The sequence below is a fragment of the Diprion similis genome, chromosome 6 (assembly GCF_021155765.1).
Source record: "Diprion similis isolate iyDipSimi1 chromosome 6, iyDipSimi1.1, whole genome shotgun sequence".
NCBI lineage: Eukaryota > Metazoa > Arthropoda > Insecta > Hymenoptera > Diprionidae > Diprion > Diprion similis.
Window position 1 is genome coordinate 6141371 of NC_060110.1, and position 20050 is coordinate 6161420.

Here is a 20050-nt window from a genome sequence, read left to right on the forward strand (position 1 = left end):
GTTGTTTTTTTTTTTTTTTCTTGGTAATAGTTGCTCCTATACTCGCGTCTCAACGTACATACATATATGCATATACAATCACATACATACATAGACATATATACCTACCGCAAATATCTTGCCGAATCGTATTCGCGTTTATAGGCGTAGGCAAATAAATATAGTAATTCACGTAACGTTACAAGTAGTACAGTGGTAGTAATTATTATATTAGTAGGAGTAGTAGCAGTAGTTGTTGTTTTACGATTTAGCATTTAATAGTTAGTTTATAGTTGTAGTAGTATAGCGTAGCAGTATTAGGATTAGTATTAGTGTTATTAGTAAGTAGTAACAGTAGTACAACATCATTTATTACTTTACATAGGAACGTTTGTCTGCCCAGCCTCGCTTTTCTTTTTTTTTCTTTCATTAATTTTTCGTTCTTTGCATCTAGCTTCAGGATCCGATTCCACATTTTATCCCCCCTTCGCTTTCAAGCTCGGTCTAATCATTTTTTCGTTTTCGTTTCTCATCATCATCATCATCATTACATCATTATTATAAATATCATTATTACTACGTTATTATTATCGATATCATAATTATTAGTATCATTATTGTTATTGTTGTTGTTATTATTATTATTATTAATGTTATTATTAATGTTGTTGTTATTATTATTATTATTATTATTATCATTCCCCAACCGTGACGTGTAGGAGATTCACATTAATTATATATGTTTATACATATATAATATATGTACGAATATATATATATATATATATATATATACATATATGTATACATACGCTGGCGTCGAAAATTCTTGAGTGCGGTACGAAGAACGAATTAACCATTACAAAAATAACAGACAATTATCACGTTACCGTATAATGTAATTGAATTTTATAAGGTTACACAGGGTGCAATGTTTTGTTACAGTACACAAGTTGAGGCTGTCGTTTATATATTTTTTTTTGTTGTTTTTTTTCCGTTCTTTTTCTCTTTTTTGTCTTCCACACCGTACATACGTATTACACATACATAGGCTGTCTATGTATATCGCAACATCGATGTAGTCAGTGGCAGACATAAGCTTGCGGCTGATGGTGTACAGCGTGAAAACGAGAAAGGATATTTCTCGTCAGACAAGTCAAGTTTCCGTATGCGAGGGCTGGAGGGGAGGGTAAACGGCTGACGATGAGCCACCACTCCCCGCACCTCTACGCGTCGCATTAAACTAGGCAAACGCCATATCGATGGCTGGATGGGTGATAGGTACATGAGACGTGTGTCTTTACCTCACAGGGTCGCAATGGGGCTGCAACGGGGCGCGGCGTCGAAGGCGATCAACGAAAACACCCCCGTTCGCCAGGTGGCGTCTTAGCGCGCTCCGGCCAATGCAGCGACCTCTTGCATCAGCTTCTGCCGCTTAGCTTCCGGTCCGTTGTTGTTGTCCTGATTGGCGCCCTGGCCACTTCCGGTCGTCGTGGTGCTTTCCGCGGCCGCCCGCGCCGCCAGCAGCGTTATTTGGTTCACCACGTCCTCCATCTCGTCCGTCAACGGGTTCACCTCCTCTCCCGGGAGCGGATTCATACCCTGAACTTGAATCCCCGGGCTGAAACGCACTCCCGTTTCAAGGTGTCCACGGTGCTGAGGCGATTCCGCGTGCCGTCGCCAGTCCACCAGTGTTTGGTACGTCGACGCGGAGGGCGAGGATGACGATCCGCTCATCTTGTCACCGCACAGAGTGCACGCGAACCGCTGTTGCACCAGCCGCAGTGCTCCTCGACGCTGCTGGTGGCCCAGGTAGCACGAACGCTGGTGCGCCAGAAGCGACGACTCCGACGGATAGGCTCGGCCGCAACGTCTGCACACCAGGCACAGCTCCGCCTCCACCTCCCTGCAGTGCGGCGGCATCGCCGCCCCCGCGTCACCACCCGGCAAACGCACTGTCTCGAGACCAGGGTGGTTCGGGTCCTGCTGCAGGAATGCCTGCATCAACGCCCGCGGCACCTGGACCTGCGTTCCGCCCTCCACCTGCAGCGACATCAACGGCCCTCCGGAGCCTTGACTGACAGATTGACTTTGGGTCGCTACTGGAATCAGAGAAGAAGAAGGTCTGGGCTTAGTTATAAGGCTCGGGGTTCGAGCGGAAGAGTCTGGCGGTGTTTCGGGGCTGGCTGCTTGGATGTATGGTTCGATATTCCGAATGCAATTCTGGATTCCGAAAAGCATTAACGGTTTACCTGATTCACAAAACTATAGAAACAAAAAAAAAGAAAAAAGAAACCGTTCGAAAAATTTCCACTTGTGGTATTTGTACCAAAGGTATAACTTTATAGTAAAAATGATATTGTGCAAATTCAAATATCATAAGCTGTGATACCAATAGTTTAAAAAAATGGTTTTCTAATTAGAACGTTCGTATTCATTAAACTTTTAGGTTTTTAATCCGGTTCTTGACCGGACAGATCTCCGAAGACAATCCTAAAATATTGTCACAATAGCTATAAACTTGCTACTAACAAGTGTTTGGGATTACAGTATATTCCAGCGTTCGCTAACATTTACCATAATACAATTTTACACTCACTGGACTCAGGTCGATTGTGGAAAAAATTATATTTACATGTACATGATTAAATAAACATGAATAAAATTTTATGGATTGTGTAGTTTCAGTGAAAATCCGACAACGATTTACCCATTTGTAAATTCTATCCATTTCTTTTGACCCTTCTTTCCGAATGCCGAATTAAAGTTCTTGCATTTACACTCAGCTATCGTAGTGAATTGCGACAACTTCGAAAGTCAAAAAATTTGTCTCGCCTCGCAGCGACTAGAGAGTAAATAATTGCAGACTGATTTTACGATTGGAGAAATTAATAACCGTGACGTGACTTTTCCAAATTTCTTGTTTCTACGTTCCTTCATCATAACCTACGTACTTACGGCTAACTAACTTCGGTGTGAAAATGTATTCAGAAACCTGTTTAGATAGGGGACAAGTAAATTGCCAGTTATTAGCGAGCCGCGGGCAGAATCACATTGACAGGATAATTCCTCGGCACTGAAGCATGTATAGATAGACTCAACGTTTTCGATTAAATTATTTATACACCCGAGGGAACGGTGGAAGCCCGAGTCTTGTCAATGCTTCCCTCAAAGCATGGCGACTAATAATTTCCCGATGAAACAAGAATAAGCGTTAATTTCGTAATTGATCAATTAGCAGAAACAAAAGTACGTGTATAGCTATATTTAAATTGGTTCCGTTGGTTGAGAAGAGCGCGACACTTACAAATAAATTTTCTCAATATAAAACCAAAGAAAAACCATTTTTTCAGGAATGACAAAATCGAATCGAGGAAGAATTATCGAGAGGCGGTCGTCCTCGGTGGGTGAGGTTGGTCCAGATGAGTGAGTGATGAGCAGTTATGAGGCAGGAAGCGTTAATGATAGCCCTGCTCATTCACTCAGCCCGTCTCGGTCGCTCTACTGTAATTATGAACGTTAGGGAGACACCGCAGGGAGCGAGTAGTATCAAAGATAAGAAGGACAGTTGGGTGAATCGAGGGAGGCGAAGCTGCGGATAAAAAACACCAGGGTGTTAATCCACGGGGACGCGATGAGGCGAAAGGTGTAAAAATTCGGGGGTTAATCAACTCATCAAACGGCTACGACGCTTTAAATTGCATGCAAATGGAGAGAGGCGTAGGCACCATATACAGCGTTACACTTGAAACTTCCCAGTTACTGCCGGTGTGTATACTAACCGAATAACAACTCACTAACACATGTCTTGCTGGGCTGAGGGCCACTTTAGAGTGTTACGGGCGCGCTTAATAGTAGTGGGAAACGATTTGAGACACGTTAGGCCGAGCGACTCGTTGCAGCCCGATATGGAGTCCTGCACTGATCCTAAGACGGAAATATCAACAAGATCGTGTAACGTTACTCTCATCAACTTCGGCGCTTGTCACCATTTGAACTCTTTCCTGTTCTCTAATTCATTCAATTAGCCAATTAAAAGTCACTTCAAGTGCTCTTCGAGTACGGGTTCAAGCCATTGGAAAGCGACTCCTGGTTCAAAGTCACTTAACCCGTACCCATTCCTTAAAGTTTTCAGTTCGTTTGCAATTGAAGATAGTTACCTGACGGTCACCCGCCGGTCATCAACGATACCAAATTCGAATGTAAATCTAAACTTGGCTATTGATGACTTTTTGTCAAGTTTAAGTCAATGCAAAGTCGTTGGAAAATCTCTGAGCCCAGACTCAAGTGACAATCATGTTCGAAGTCAGTCACTTCCAAGTGCACTGAACCATTCCTGAGAGTTCGCGGTCTGTTTGTCCGTGGGGCAAGTCAGTATGAACAGCCATAGCTCGGTTAATCGTTGCGGGATCTCGTGAGCTCGGGATGAGAAGGGTGGAAGGAGAGGCTGCGGACCGCTGATGCTCTTGAAACAAACGTACCGATTGAGGCGTCGGTTATTACGGTTAATGACTGCTGGTTATTTCTTTGAGTGGCTCTGATTCCCCCAGGCCAACTCCATCGTATCCCATGCTCAATCTTGGGGGGAATAAGAAGAGGAGGGAAGGGAGGAAGTAAGGACCGCCACTTGCCGAACCGCGGAACGTTTCCGTTAAAATGTGTCCAAATATGTGTGAGACACCGAATACGAGACGGACTTTGATGATTGTCTTGCAGGCTGCTCCCACGCGCAGCGGTTCTCAAATTTTTGTTGCTCATGACTTTAGTTCTCTTGTCTCGACTGGCTATAAACAGACTGCGGAAGAAACGCGGATTTTGTTTGTCCCGCTGACAATGAGAGTCCCTCTTCCAGAGATTGAGTGCCGGCTACATGTGCTGGAAATTTGTTCCCCGGGAATTTACGATCTGGTTCCCCCATCCATGAGCCCAATACGAAACACTACAAGAGCGAATATAGATCCTTACTCTACGATAATCTAAGACCCAACTGATTCGAACGAGTGTTGAACTCCTCGCTGGACGACTATTAACCAACGGTGGAAGTAGGGATTACGATTTTTTGTGATCGGCCAACTGTCTATGATATGTATAAACTTTTTTCGTCGTATCACGGTGTCGAGAAAGATCGAGGGGTTCACTGCCGTGCATGTATAATTGCAGGTAAACACTTGCTTGGAATTCCGTGTGCGATGGTGAAATTTTTGGATTCACGATGACGAAGAGATTTGCAAGAGTTGCACGTACCGCACAGTCATCACCGTGTAACGTGAAAATGAGCTGTCTATACCCAATGTAAATCTGTGATAGGTACGCGATACTTGCGTCAATTTGTACTCGTTTCGAAACGGTTTTCTTGCATTTGAAGAAATATCCATTCTTAGCGTAGACAGGATTCTCGATTGAATCACGAATGAATTTGAAGTGAAAAATTTGCTATATCCTTGATTGGCTCCCAGAGTTTTCCGAAAGGGTTAAAGACTTTTTTATGGGGTTTCACATACTCTTTTTCACCTTACTGTCTTAAAGACGAATTTATTCAATTGCGAATTCAGTCAACTACAGATGTAAAGTGTGTTCTTCGCGAGTCGAAATAAGTCACCTTTTCTAATCAGAGTTTAACTTAACTTATCGTCAATTTATAACGACCATTCTAACGTGACGAATAGTACTAAAATAAATTACCGCGAGAAAGTGTAAAAAGTTCTCCAATCTGCAAAAGCCGTGCAAAAACCGAGACTCGTATCTTTCGGCGGTTCCGCGGAAGTTGAGAGGTGCTAACTCGTGAATTAATTGGAAAGGGATATTTGGAATAGTCCGAAATCCTTGAGGTTAGTCAGATCGAGACCGGGTCGTTAATTGCTGAAAGAAGGAGAGGTTCGCGTAGCGCGGCCAGATATGCACAAAGTGAAGATCTCGGTACAGGGTTGAAATTGTTTTTCAGCTGCATGCGCAGCCGAGTCCCAGGATGGATGGTGTAAATTTTAATTAGCAATCAATAAATTCACGCGTGCCCTGGTCAGCGGAGGTTGGAAGAGCGAGTCCTGAAGGTATCGCTTTTACGACTGAGATCTCCGGCTGGCGTGCAGCAAGAGCGGCAGCATCACCATCAGCTCGGCTCTCCGAGGTCTCTTCGAGTCTCGCCCGTCGCCCGTCGACCAGATAACAGAATTAGTCCCGCACTAATTTATTTCCTAATTCCCGGCCGAGTGGAGGTGTGAAACACCCGACGCTCCGGCCCCGCGTGGAAAAGGACGATTGGGCCTCTCGGGGCCCGAGGAGCGAGAGCGAGAGACAGCGCAGCGGCGAGTGGAATGCTCTCTCGCCCACGCCTCTCTCCGTCTTTCTACATTTGTGTGCATGCGCCGGGGCCTTCGCCCCCCTTCGCTCTGGGCCCGTTCGCGCGAGGAATGCGCCGTCGCAGTACTTTGCGCGGACGGCGTGCGCCGCTCGCCTCTAGTAGTAGCTGCGCTGCGCATGGATGTGCGGACTGCAATATACTTATACTGCAATCACAATCCAGAGAAGACGTTGACTCGTTGACTCGGCTTCTCGCCGTCCATTAGGGCGGGTGGTAGGAGAGGGGGGGGGGGGGGGGGGGGGGTCGGTTTACTTGCCGTGATCCTCGCATCTCGCACCGCGAGAGCTCGCTATATACGGTCCCGGAATCGCAACGAGATCGGGGCCCGTCAATGTTCCCTGTGAAAAATATTCAACCTCTCGAATCATGCAAGTATTCACTCTCGTTAACAGTTGCATCCTGATGATATCGAGTTTCCGTGAAATGCTGCAAGTACTGAGTTGTATCCACAAACATCGAAGTTTGCTGAACTGGGGTCTTTAATTATTTTGGAATAACTATGCGAATTTTTTATTTTTCTATATCTGTGTATATTTTTTATTTATCGCTTTTCGACGTCGAAAGTGACGCATCTAAAAAAATGACGTTTTTGAATTATTGCATTCTAGTGAAGTTTAATGCATCGTAACTTTTGATGCAATGAATAATGCAAACTTTTTTAATACGCAAACTCTCCGCCAAATGGCGATTGATTATTCTTTGAAGTTGATACCAAGATTGGTATTTGTAAGAAAAATTCTGAAAAAAAACTTTCGAATCACGCTGGAGATGACCAGATCAAAAAGAGAATCTTACGAGTATCGCGAATTCGGTCAGTGTGAGAAAAACGAAAAGAGAGAGTAAAAAATAGTCCGAATCTACACACACGAAGGTTACATACAAGAAGAAGAAGCAAAAAAAAAAAACCTGAAAGACAGGGATGTCTTCCGTGATAGCGAGAAAGATCGATCCTCGAAAGAGGCGTACAAGGAATCCCTGTTAATGGATTTGAACATCTTCATCGCGAGGAGGAAGAACGGGGAGCGGAGGCGAGCGTACCGGGTGGATCCCGAAGGAAGGGCGTCGGAATTAAGATGCATTTGCATCCATCGCGAGGTTCCGGACCGTGGCTGGATTTTGATAGCTCGTAAAAAATCCCTTGTTAATTCCAGGCTCGATGCGATGCGTGCCATGGCAAGGAATCACCTCTCTGTATTAATTAACCGCGCAACCGGGGTGTCGGCGACCTTCGAGGAAAGGGTCAGGGGGCTGAGGGGCCCCGCTATCGCAGCTCCGTCGGACAAATTAGAATCACTCGAATTCGATAGCCGGGCAACAAATGCCGGCATTTCTATGCAAACGGGTCGTGAACGTGTTAGGGACCGGCCCTCGGCCCCCGGCCTCTCCGAGACGACGCTGCAGTCCCTTAGTGACTTTATCGCTCCAAGACTCGTAAATAAGAGGGGGCCTAGATACCCGCGACGCACCCGCCTACGTGCCCCTTTCGAGGATGCCCATGCACCGCACGGTCGACGAGATCGTATTTGTGCGCCTCTCGCTCTTCCTCCCTCTCCCTCTCTCTGCTCCACCAGGATGTCGTGGGATGTTTAAAAATAAACTCCGGTACGGCTAATTGTCGCCCTATCAATCGGCTCCTCGGGCCTTAATCCAACCACCGGGAATAACGTGATATACACGCGTGTTCACACGCGGCAAACACGTCGCAGTTAAGGAGGGAGGAAGGGAGGGGGAGAGCCGACCCGGCACACATCTTCTTCTCAATTTATCACTCGAATAAAGTCGTTAACCGGAGGTATTTTATTATCCACCCTCTTCTTTTATTTTCTCACTATTTTATACTTGCTTTCTTTGTTCTTCGTTATCATTCAGAATTACTTTATACACTTTTCGATATAACAAGAAATTTGCATTCGGCATCGATATGTGTTCTGTAAGAGAGAGAGAAAAAAAAAACAAAAAATCAAACCTAGAGAGCTTGGCCTGACAGTGTTTGTTTCTCATAATGATTCCAACTAGTAGGTACATTAAATATTTATGGTTCCTGTGAGAACTGTAGAACATTGTAATATCTCAGTTGTATGTCGATTATAAATTTTTCTCGGTGTGGCTTCTACATACTTTCCTACTTCTTACTCACCACTATCTGACATGACATAAGTACCAATTACTAGAATAGGTGTACTTTATCACAGGAGATAGTTTCAAAATAAACATGAATGAATTTCTGGCCCTTGAAATTAGCTCACAATCATCGTACGTAACCGATGTTTTAGATGTATTTACTACTACGGTCTATAATCACTTCCGTTAATTACAAAACTTCTTTCGATTGAATTCTAATCGCGAAATCTTTATCAGACGTTGGATACACATCGATTTTTTTCTGGAAGATCAATCAAAACTATAGATTCTTATCGCGAACAAGGAGCACCCTAATGCACTAGAAATCTATATCGAAAATACGTGGTAAAAACGAAACTTGAAACGATAAAAATACAGTAATTGAACGGAGGGAAAAAGGTGGGGATAAAAATGTTGAAATCTTCCAAAATAAAAGGTTAAATACAACGAATATTCAAAAACGAAAAAAACCACCTCAGATTATAATGAAATGTAAAGAGCCGTAGTGTAGAAAATTAAAATCAAAAACGGTGAATGCCGCGGCAAAGTAGGTGGGCAAAGCGTAAACATGTGTGTACACATCGTCATAACACCGCGGTATAATGTACACAGCGTTGTTTGAGAGAGGGAGAGCGAGAGAAGAAGAGAGACGCAGCAGTGTGGCGATTTGTTATAGAAGCATGTATGCCTGACGTACACACGTAACGCATCGGGTTGATTGGCGGCTGGTATCACCGGGTGTCAGGCAGGAAGCCGTGTATTATCTCTGCAATTGTCTCTCACCCACCCCCGCCGACCCCCTCATCACCCCTCGCCGCCCCCCGTGCTCCTTTTGAAGCGGGCGGTTGTTAACGATAAAATCATTATCGCCCCCCACCCCCGCCCCCCGTACCCCGTCTACGGTCTCGCGATTATCCAATTAATAGAAGGCTGTCCGTCCGGATCTTTAATTATTTAAATGCTGCTCTACACCGACTGCCAGCCATAAGCCAGCGAGCTGGGGGACTACGACGACGACGACGACGACGACGATCAACACCCGGTCGTTCCCTCAGCTTCGAGAGGCCGGTTATATGCTCTTGGGAAACGCTGTTGTACGCTGTGATTTCGCAGCGCTGCACCACGCAGGAAGTGGGAACGAAATACGCAGAAATAGTTGAAACGAATAATAACAGCTTGAAACCGAAGTGTATTACCTATACTGTAGGAGTTGTAATAAACGAGTTGGTTCTTTTCTCATCCTTGTCTCTCGATCGCGTATAATATAACACGCAGACACAGACGTGGACTGTCGTACAGAACCGCGCGTGTCATGGTGAATTAAGAGTCGTTAAGGTATCGGCTGGTCGTTAAAAATAATTGTCAGTCGGGATATAATTAAAGGGTGGCGACGGTCGAGGGTAAGGAACCCCTTTGGTAAAAGAGAAGGAGACGAAGGAGACGAAGGAGAAGAAGAAAAAGAAGAAGGAGAAGAAGAAAGAAGAAGTAGTAGGAGAATAAAGAAAAAATACGGTTTATGTGAAAGCCGGTGTAGCCACCCCTTACACCCCCTACTTCTCAATCTGCTTACGCTCCTCGCTGAGGCCTTCTTTATCTTCGGCTTGTATTTGTTGGCACATCGTTAGGAGACCGGCTGCAGGGGTGGTTGGTTTGAACAGCGACGGGGGTGAGCGGCCCCCAGGGGTGGATAAGGGGTCAGCCCGGGTCGGCGCGATCGAACAAGAGAACTTCTCGAGTACGTAGCTGCTTGTTAGGCAGATCCGCGGCGAGAGAGAAAGCCAAGCCAACTCGCTACGAATCAAATTCTAACCCCCATCCCCTGGTTTTCTCTCGGCAAATACTTTTTCAGGGAATGATCGTTACTCTGCTTGGAAAAGTGGATGGACAGAAAGATATCGTGCGAAGTGCAATATCGATGAAAAATTTTAATGATTTGGAGTTTTTGCAGAATTCTTTCATTTTTTTCTTTATAGCGAGAAGCTCTTTTTTTTATTTTGTTTCTTATACTCTGATTACTTAGTGGCGTTACTCGGGGTTTTGTTCCTTAAGATTGTCTCGGCGTCCCTCTTATTATTTCCATTGTTTGCATTTCTTCTTTTTCTTTTTTCCATCACGTTTTGTGCTTTTTAATATCCCTCAGTCCTATTTTTACTGCCCTGCCCCCGCTTCCCCTGCGGGGAAGGAGAGTCTGAGATTTATTAAAATCCTACTGCAGGTTGCGGTGAAGCGTGCTCGGTAGAAGTGCCTCCTCTCGTTCCTTTTCCCCTCCCTTTCCGCCCCTCGACATCTTTCTTTCTTTTTTCACTTCTTACTTTTTATTTGTCAAGTATTGTTTGCGCCCCTTGGGTGGTGCAGTGAGGTCGTCTAATTAGAAAATTCTCGGCGACCCTTCTTCCTGCTTAAAGCTAACCTTTTTATACCGTGTAACAAGGGGGTTGTTGGTTTTGGTTTTGGTCGTCATCGTCGTCGCAGCTTCGACTCCGCAAGAAGCGAAGAGGGGCCAGGCTCGGTAATTATTATTCAAATATTTTTCTTTGCCAAAGTTATGTAGGTATATATATATATACAGGCGTGTGCCATTAATATTCACAGCGTTGTCAGCGTTCCGACCGCCCCGTTCGGTATATAATTCATTCCAGCGCGAAATACGGTGAAGATGCAGTGAGATAAATAAGCGAGGGAAAAAAAAAATCAAAGAATATAGAACAAAATTTCTACCTCTCTCGAAACGCCGCTGGGTTTCAGATGCAAATTAGCGCAGACAGTTCTAGGGAGGCTCGGGGTGTCGCACCTCTGGGTCTTCTTGACTCGGGGGCTGCCTTCAGGCGCGATTTCCCGAGTGCCGGCCAACCGGCCTTTGGCTACAGGGGAAACGGCGCGGTAATTAGTAAGAGGGGGATGGAAAGTAGGGCGTTAGTGTCGGCAGACGGATTAAGAAGCCCTACAATTATCAGCCGTCTCCCGTAATTGAGATTCATCGACGGCCGCCGACCGGCTATAACGCCTCGACTCGAATCGCGTCCTCCTTCTCTCTCACGGCCGACACCTACGGACTCACAATGAAAGATTGACACCTCGGATTGACCGAATTGAAGCTGCCCGCCGGAAGTCCCGACCTCCGTGTCACGGAGAACTTTCCTCTAGGCGTCGGCAGCCCCGAATCACCCCCGGGAAGGACGGCCGGATACTGCTGTCGAGGCAAACACCGTCTTGGCTAATGAGTTAATGATCGAACTCGAGGAGGTCGTCCAGGAGCCACGGGACAATGACCTGTGATTATAAATTGAATTTACTCTCCAGCCATTTGATGTAACAATATATTTTTTTTACATTCAGTGGTTTCGTCAATTTTCCCGACTTCTTTCAACTACCACATCAGCTCAATTGCAAACACTAGCGATTACAAAATTTCATACTGCGAATAATAAAACCATTTTCATTTCATGGTCCATATACAAAACGAGCAATGTTTTCTGATTGTTGGTAATTACAGGGCATGTGAGTTTCCAGGAAGGAGTCAATGAAGTCAATTTCGATTCTCAGCATTAAATATGACCATGGCAATTCTAAACAAAATATCTATTACATTACAAAGTAGCCTCGTTCCTGGAAAGTTAAAAGGTGCTAAAAATTTAAATTAGTATAACTGCTTTGCTGTGAACTTTGTAACAACCCATTCATTGTTCAATAAAAACTATGCTATCTTAGTTTCTGTTGTCTTTTTCATGGATTCACCCTGATCAAAGATCACTTAGACTACTTCCCATTATCGTCATAAACTCATTTCTACGCAATAATCATTAGCCAGACTAAAGCGAGTATCACGAAGCCAGAGTTGCGATTACTAGATTTCTTAAATATTCCAGCTATCGATTGGTCATAAAACAGACCGCAGAAATCAGAATTGGGCCATATCTGTGCATGCAGTTACTATATTTCGCGAATTTCTCAAAGTCGGGTGCGCATCGCGGTGCCCCATATCGCGAGGTGTTCACCGAGGGTCCGTTTAGTGTCAACGTCACGGTGGTCAAAGGGGGTTTTTCTGTCTTGGCCGGTTAGCCGAGGCCCGTTTATCTGCCGTATGATCGGCCCAACCAAGGCGGTCTTGTCAGGGTGGCGCTCGCACCTGGTGCAGATAGTTGTCGGTGGATTTACAGCCTGCTAGGTAGTCGGGTGGAGTTGGAGCCTCGAGTTATCGTTATCGCGATCCCACAACGCGTTGAGGATCCGGGATCGCTCGCGTGCCGTTTGGTCAAGGTGTCGAAAAGCGACGTGAGCAGCAAAGGCTCATTCGAGGGGGTAATCACTCCTGAGGTTAGATGCAAGCCTGGCTTGAAGACTTGAGGACTTGAGACTAATTCGTGACTTCACGTGACTTTTTTTTCTATGGTTTACACTTGGACTTCAGAATGGTTACCACCTTGCGCATATTGTCGTCTGGTATCGTGTCACCCCGTTCAATTAGTCGGTCTGGTTTTTTATCTGGGGACCAGGACGCGTTTCAGGTGGTAACGGCGGAGAATTGATCGCCCCTTGAGCCTCTAATGCCCCGGAGCAGAAGGATCCCGTAATTAACCCGTTAGGAGGAAGAGACAGACGGAAACGAGGGTGTAATTAATTAGGCCGGCTGCAGGTCCGGGGACCGGCACCGCGGGAAGTTGACAACGGGAGGACTGCGCAACCTGTTGCTTCATCGTAGGATGAGAGGCCGAGGGCGGAAGAGTTTCGAGGGGCTCGGCGCTGATGCTGTGAGCCGGCAATTAACCCATCAACCCTTAATGAATGAACTCGCTCCAGCCTCGCGGCCCACTCCACCGACCTTCTCAACCCCATTAGCTAACTACCCCGGGGTATTTGCATGTCGAGTTAAAGGGGAGAGACCAGATTCCGGCGGACAATTATCGCCAAGCTTTGCAGCCGCAGAATTAAACGCCGGAGAGGATCATGCGCTCTGCAAATATGAATCAATGCCAGTGAGTGTTATATTGAGAGAGTAGAGGAACCCAAAGCGAGGAACAATGGTCACTCTTCTGCGGAGAATCACAAATTTTTTCAACATCCCACCGCTGTCACCGGTTCTTTTTATCGCTGGGACGGAGTCGCTCAATAGTTATCGTCCAGGCTTTTGCGGGATTAAATTGTAATTAGAATTTACAGGAGTCCGAGTCCTTTTTCTCTCGGAGATGGCGAGGTGGCGGATTGGAGAGAGACGGAAAAATCCAGCGGCCGCGAGTCCAAGGCAGTCGGGAGAGGGTGGCTGGCTGGCTGGCTGGCTGGCTGGCTGGCTGTTGGCCGGCCGGCCTTCGGACGAAGGCATAAACGTGAGTTATGTTAGCAGTTAGATAGTTGAATCTCAGTATTCCGTGGCGTGCTCTCTCGCCACGTTAATATCTTCATTACTAAATCATCCCCCACCGCCGGCACCTCTGCCTCTCCCGGCCATTTTCATCCGCTGACCATCTCTCTTCTATATGGCTATCTCTCCGAGCCTTCCGCCCCGATACGACCGCCACTCGCTAAACGAACTTTTGCTTGCAAAATCGTATTTTTTCATTTATTCATTTATTTTACTTCTACTCCTCCTCCTCCTTAACCTCTTCTTTTCATTCTCCAGGTTCTTTTTCATGTGATAAAAGAGCCCCACGTCGTATGCATCTCTGCTCCTCGATGGTATGCTTTTATATATATTACCTTATACGATCAAGGAGTCCGGGAGAAACCCCTTTCCATTTTCATTCAGAGCCGTTGATCTATAACCCTCGTTAATTAACCGCTTGTACGACTTTGGATTGTTCGAGTCTCGGGCTTATTTTCAACTTCTACATCGCTAATGCATCATAATTCTGAGAAGAAATTCCTCCTTCAGGTTAAGGCTAGAGAACACGAATTTCACGTCATAAAAAAAAAGTTTGTGATACGCTCACTATAATTTTATTTACCGGATCGGCTGATGGCCATAAATTTTCGTACCAGGTGTGAATTCTTAAGTTCGTTATAATTTTTAAACAACCCTGTGAGAAAAACGATGATCTTAATACTTTTATAATTGCAAAGAAGCACTTCTAGCAAACCTGTACAGTATCATTGAAATTTGTTTTCACGCCTGCAGCTTTGTTTAAAAATCATACGAAATTATAACAAAGTATTAAGCGGAATGAAATCGCGTGATATTTGTTAAATCTCACCCTTAGTCGTGAAGCAAAAGAAGAAAAAAAAAAAAAAAAAAAAAAAAACCTGAGAAAAAAAATAAATACAGGATAAAATAGAAGTTCGCGAAGAGAGAAAAAAGGCGGTAAGAGAGGGAACAAAAATCGTAGCGTATTTCTTCCCAGAACGCGTATAGATCTTAATACCGGGGGTTTGTTTCCCTTATGGTTAGAGAGCTGGTGCTGGGTTAGGGGTGGGGGGTTTCACGGGGGTACATTAGCAGAGTTATATTCCCGTGGGGCAAAGACGGGTAGCCCGCGGTGTATATCTTGGTTATTTTTTATTACGCCCGTCGGCGGCCGCGTAACCGAGCGCGTAAAACGAAGAAGAGCTGCCGGCCAGCGCGGAAGAAAGAAGAGAAAAAAAAGAGAGCGGACTAAAATCGACAACGGGGTAAAAATTTTCGCTTTCCGAGATCCAATCAGCGGCCGGTAATGCGCGTCGTGGATTATTAACTTCGTTAGCCACGCCGGTTGTTCGGGCTACCCGGGGGATGAAGAAGGGAGGCCTTGCGGATCTGCCCTTGGTTCGAGTCAGGCAACGGTATACGGAAAAGCTATTCCGCACGCGAGAGGGTACCGCGTTATATTTATGACGGGACATTAATGCCGTTTTTTTAATAATAGCACGAGACGTACGCGACGCTCATCGAGGGGTGAGAAATGCTAACACCCGAATTTGGGGTGCGATGCTACAGTACAGCGGCAAGGGGATGGCGAAAAAAATAAAATATAATAACAACAACACATCCCTGCAGCCGTATACAGGTCCGTGTGTAAAAAAGCTGCCACAGAGGGTGCAGCGGCGTTTTTTTCCTTTCTTCTTCGCTCGGCTCTTCCTTTTTTTTTCACATTCACCTACCCTCAAAGCGCGCTAGGCCGACCCATCCATCTTGCTTTCCATAACGGTAGACGCACGCACGCGCGCATTACCCCGAAAAATCATCCCTCTCGAATTTTAATATATTCGCAGACCGAGAAGAGAAAAAGGTAAAGGAAAAACCAAATTTCGTCCTGCTACCTGTGCGCTCGCTCATCTTCTGCAATAAGCAGACGACGACGACGACGACGACGAAGAAGAAGAGGAGTCGGCAGCACCTCGCGAGGCTCGTGTGCGTCATTTGAACCCGGGGCGCGACCTTGTCACCCGGTTTAGCCCCCGTCGGAGAGAGCGAACGCCGCCCAGTTGTCATGTAGATTTTTAGGCACATATGAACAGGCAGTCGGCGCGTGACGAGTTCTTTGTATCTCCACCGGCACGCCGAGCTTAGGAGCGCGTCTCTATACAGGGCGTCGTGTAGTCGGCATAATGCGAGAATGCATATTACATGTCCAACTGTTTGGGTAAACACGGCCACCCGCCTTTCACCGATACCCTTCTAACCCGGCTGAATTACGTCTCTTCGGTGGAAACAATACCGTCAACTCAACTTTTACACCGCGTTTCTCATCTCCCTCCATTATTCGTCGAGATTTGCTGATTTACCTGTTTTTTTTTTTTTTTTTTTTTTTTATTTATACCACGTTTACGAGGTGTCTTAAATAATGCGGGGATAATTGAGTGCGACGCAACGTAGAATACAAAAAGAATAAACGAAAGAACGCCGGTGTCGAATTACGAGTTCAGGTTTATCCGATCTAATTTGTGGCAGGGGATAATTCGGTATGTGGGGAAAAAAAATTTGGTTAGAAAAAAAGGTCTCACAAGAGGGTTGAGTTTACAAGTTTAGTATGCAGTTTATGCACTTCACCGTCAGAGGATACAGCGTGTGTACATAATTACAAGTGGCGGGGTGCATATAATAATCTTTTCGTCATAAAATCGGGGTGCGAAGCAAATTACAATCCTAACTAACCAGCGATCACGTTTCGCGCTTATGTTTGTTCCCTATGTTTAATGCTCTTCGACTCTCTCTCTATTTCTTTTTTTGCAGGCATTTTTCTCTCGCGACTTTAATTTTCCTTCCCTCCCCTCTTCATGGTCGCTGATACTTCCGAGCTCGTTTTCACCCCTCTGACAAGACTGACTAGACTTAATCCCTCGAATTACCCTGAGCTTCGCGACGTTTCAAATTAGCCGAGATTTAAGTAATTAAGTAACATCTTTTGTTTCTTGAGGCTTGGGTTCTGACTTTGGTGGAAAATCGCTGATCCGAGTAGCGGCAGAAGGTGTAATTGCATTATGGAATCGATCAGAACGCAAAAATGTTGCACATGCTCGAAAACTAGCGGAAATTAATCTGTCTTAAAAATTTTTCACTCCAAGAAAAAACTAAGCAGAAATAATCTCGGATATTTTCTGAGAACTTTGTACAGAATTTTCACTAGGGAAAATACTTGAAAAATTTGAAGCAAGATGTGAGTAAGCTTGCACATATATACGTAGATTAGTAGGCATGAAAATCGATAGTAAAAGCAAAATATCCTGCAATAAATTACATTCATCCGCAATATAATATTAACTCTACTATTTTCCTAGGCTACATTGAAACTACTTTTCCGCATAAATTCAGCAGGGTAAGTACATCGTAAATATGTAATATACAGTACGCACGTAGGTTAAATAGACAGTTACGTGAAATAATATACTCACTTCAATCGCAATTAGGCGTTTCATTGTAGGTAAAATTAAAGAACTACCGAATTATCATGTCCTTTGACACATTGATTACAAGCCACGCAAGCGACGTCCAAGAAAAATCTATCCTTGCAGTATTTTCTACTTTATTTTCATTTTACTTAGATTTAACTGCATTGATTTACGATTTTTTTTTTTTTTTTTTTTTATTTGCTACTTGCCAGGTTTTCAAGGGTCAATTTTTCCGGGTCGTCGTCCACGCATCGAGAAAGATATTTAATCTCCCATTCACCTAAGCACAGGCATACACACACACACACACATACACACACTCAAGTACAGGTACAATAGACGTAAGACGACACGTAGGCGTTAGCAATAATTGATGAATGTTACTGACCTGCTGTCGGCCAGCGCGTGACTGAGTCTTGGTGAGAGCGAGGCCTGCTTGGTCTACTTGGACTGCTGAAACTATGACAAGCATTTCTTTTTATTCCGTCCGAGAAAGGTTTAATTCGAGGTGGAAACATCTACTACTATACAGAAGTAAAATTTTTTTGTTTCTTCAGTGTTTTTTAAAAATATATTTTTTTACTGTTTGTTTAATTGTTTGGTTTTGCAATATTCTCTACGTCCATTTCCATTCCCTGCACAACGAATTACGACACGTATTACGCACCAAAAACACTCCATGGGCAATTTGATTCTAATCGTATTTAAATTTCGTGGCAAATTTGATCATTGATAATTGTAATTATTATGTATATAAGGCATGTGGTATAGAATTTAAATTCGCGGATACCGATAACGAGAATAACGCGAAACTTTCGGGTATTTACACTGCACGTTCAGTGACAAGAAAAATATAAAAATTAAAAGGAAATAAAAATATCATTTCTACGTGTACGTATCTCGCAGTACAGGCAAAGGCGTATGAAATGGGACACAAGTAATACACGTCTTTGAGACCAAAACAGGCCAGACTCTCACGCTCTAGTTGGCGCCTTCAATAACAAAATTGCGTTGAGAACTTCTTTTACTCAACGATTCGAGCAGCATATACCATATAATCTTATATTTGTATATAATACTATTCGACCAAACAAAAAAACATCCATTATACACACAGACCGGGGTAAGACGGGCGCACGCACACGACACGCACGCACACGCATGTATGATATGTATTTATACATAAAGCGAGTGATATCCTGAAAGAAAATTTTATAATCCAGCGAAACAATTAGTAAAAAAAAAAAAAAGTGATAAAGAAGTGAAGCCTAGAAAATAAAGTAAAATAGAAATTAACAGTATTACGTCAGAGGACACGCAGACAGTGGCGAAGAGTAGACACAGACAGATCTTAACGTACCCATTGTGGTGCACGTGATAGGTATTAAAGGCGTACATTTATACAGGCATAATGCCGTCGTATCGAATCGCGGGTAACGCGACGGCAGGACGTAGCGGATCGTCGAACAATAGAAATATGCTATAATTCTCACGAGTGCAGCTGCTCGATACATAACCGCGGCACGGTGTCGAGCGTGTTGGGCCAACAAAAAACTCTACACTTCTCAAAAACCAGAAGAAGAAAAAGAGGAAGATGAAGAAGGAGGAAGAGGAGGATGAGACGAAGAAGAAGAAGAAGAAGAAGAGGGAGATAAAGATCGGTCGCCTCAACTGATTCGTGGAATGTGACCCGGCGCTTCTCTCGATTCGACCGTGGACCGCCGTTCACCAACGATCAAGCGCACCGAGTTCGTCGGAAGAATTGGCAATGGCATTTATAAAAATAATTATTTTATGAAAGATGAGATTTTTCATGCTACACCGAATTCTTTTCGGCACGCTACGAATTGACAATTGAATTTCGCGCCTCCACCGCGCAGTGCATTATGTCATGCTCATCGGTTGGATTGAGACATCTGACGTCACGCGAGGTCAGAAGGCCGTTCAAACCCTGTCACAAAATCTCTATAATTTATTCCGGCTGATCTAGACGGTTGAGAATGCGTCGAGCGTTGATTCTCAATAAAGAATGTCATGGTAGGTTATAATTAACGGACCTGTGCTGTCTAATAGAAGAGTTATTATTTTTAGCCATTTACTTCTGGTAATTAAGGGAGAATTCATCCATAAACGAAATTATAGCCCGGATCTATCAAAATTCGATTAACACTTTACGACTCTTGGTATTGAAAATACGGAATAAGAATCTAATCTTTCCAAAGTTACAATGAGATTTTCAAGCTGTGTCTTTTTTTTTTTTTAATTACGTTTTCGAATTATTCTGATCCCGTGATGTGAAGTGATTAACGATGAAATTCAGTTCGACAAATTAGAGTTACACTGCATTAGTTTTTCTTGTATCAATTGCAATAGATATTGGACTACAGGTGCGTTATCTAGAGACTCTCGAGGTATTATTTTTATTGTTACAGAAACACTGTTCGGACAGGTTGGCCAATTAATTCTATCTGCTCGAGCCCTGATAAAAAATGTGAATAAACAGCAGAACCGTCACATTCTAGCTATCTTAAATTTTCAACACATTATAATCTCTAGACTCCTGCGAATTTTGACAGTCAACACCTGGCCGCATCTGATGCGCAAACAGATGAGAAACACGGTGCAAAGTAGCTGGGTCTAGAAATGTAATAAAAACGATGATTCCAGAAATCGCAAACTGATCAGTAGCTGATTCCTGGTCCTGACGAGATTCCGCGGGGGTCTGTAAGGAGCACATGCACGCACATAAGAGATGACGGAGTCATAAGTAAGGTTGCGGGCACTGCTTTGGTATCC

General features: G+C 44.4%; 1 protein-coding gene across 5 annotated transcripts in view; it reads right to left on the minus strand.

Annotated features, from left to right (window-relative positions):
* Nucleotides 1-688: 688 nt before the first annotated feature.
* LOC124407118 (zinc finger homeobox protein 4) overlaps nt 689-20050 on the minus strand; it is a 197439-nt gene continuing 178077 nt past the window's right edge. For 4 of the 5 annotated variants that reach the window (XM_046882957.1, XM_046882954.1, XM_046882956.1 and 1 more), the window contains one exon: nt 689-2081. In XM_046882957.1, coding sequence (XP_046738913.1) covers nt 1366-2081 — 716 coding nt within the window. In that variant the 3' untranslated portion in view covers nt 689-1365. Of the gene's footprint in view, nt 2082-17642; nt 17714-20050 lie in introns of all 5 variants that reach the window. The other variant, XM_046882958.1, reaches the window with a different exon arrangement.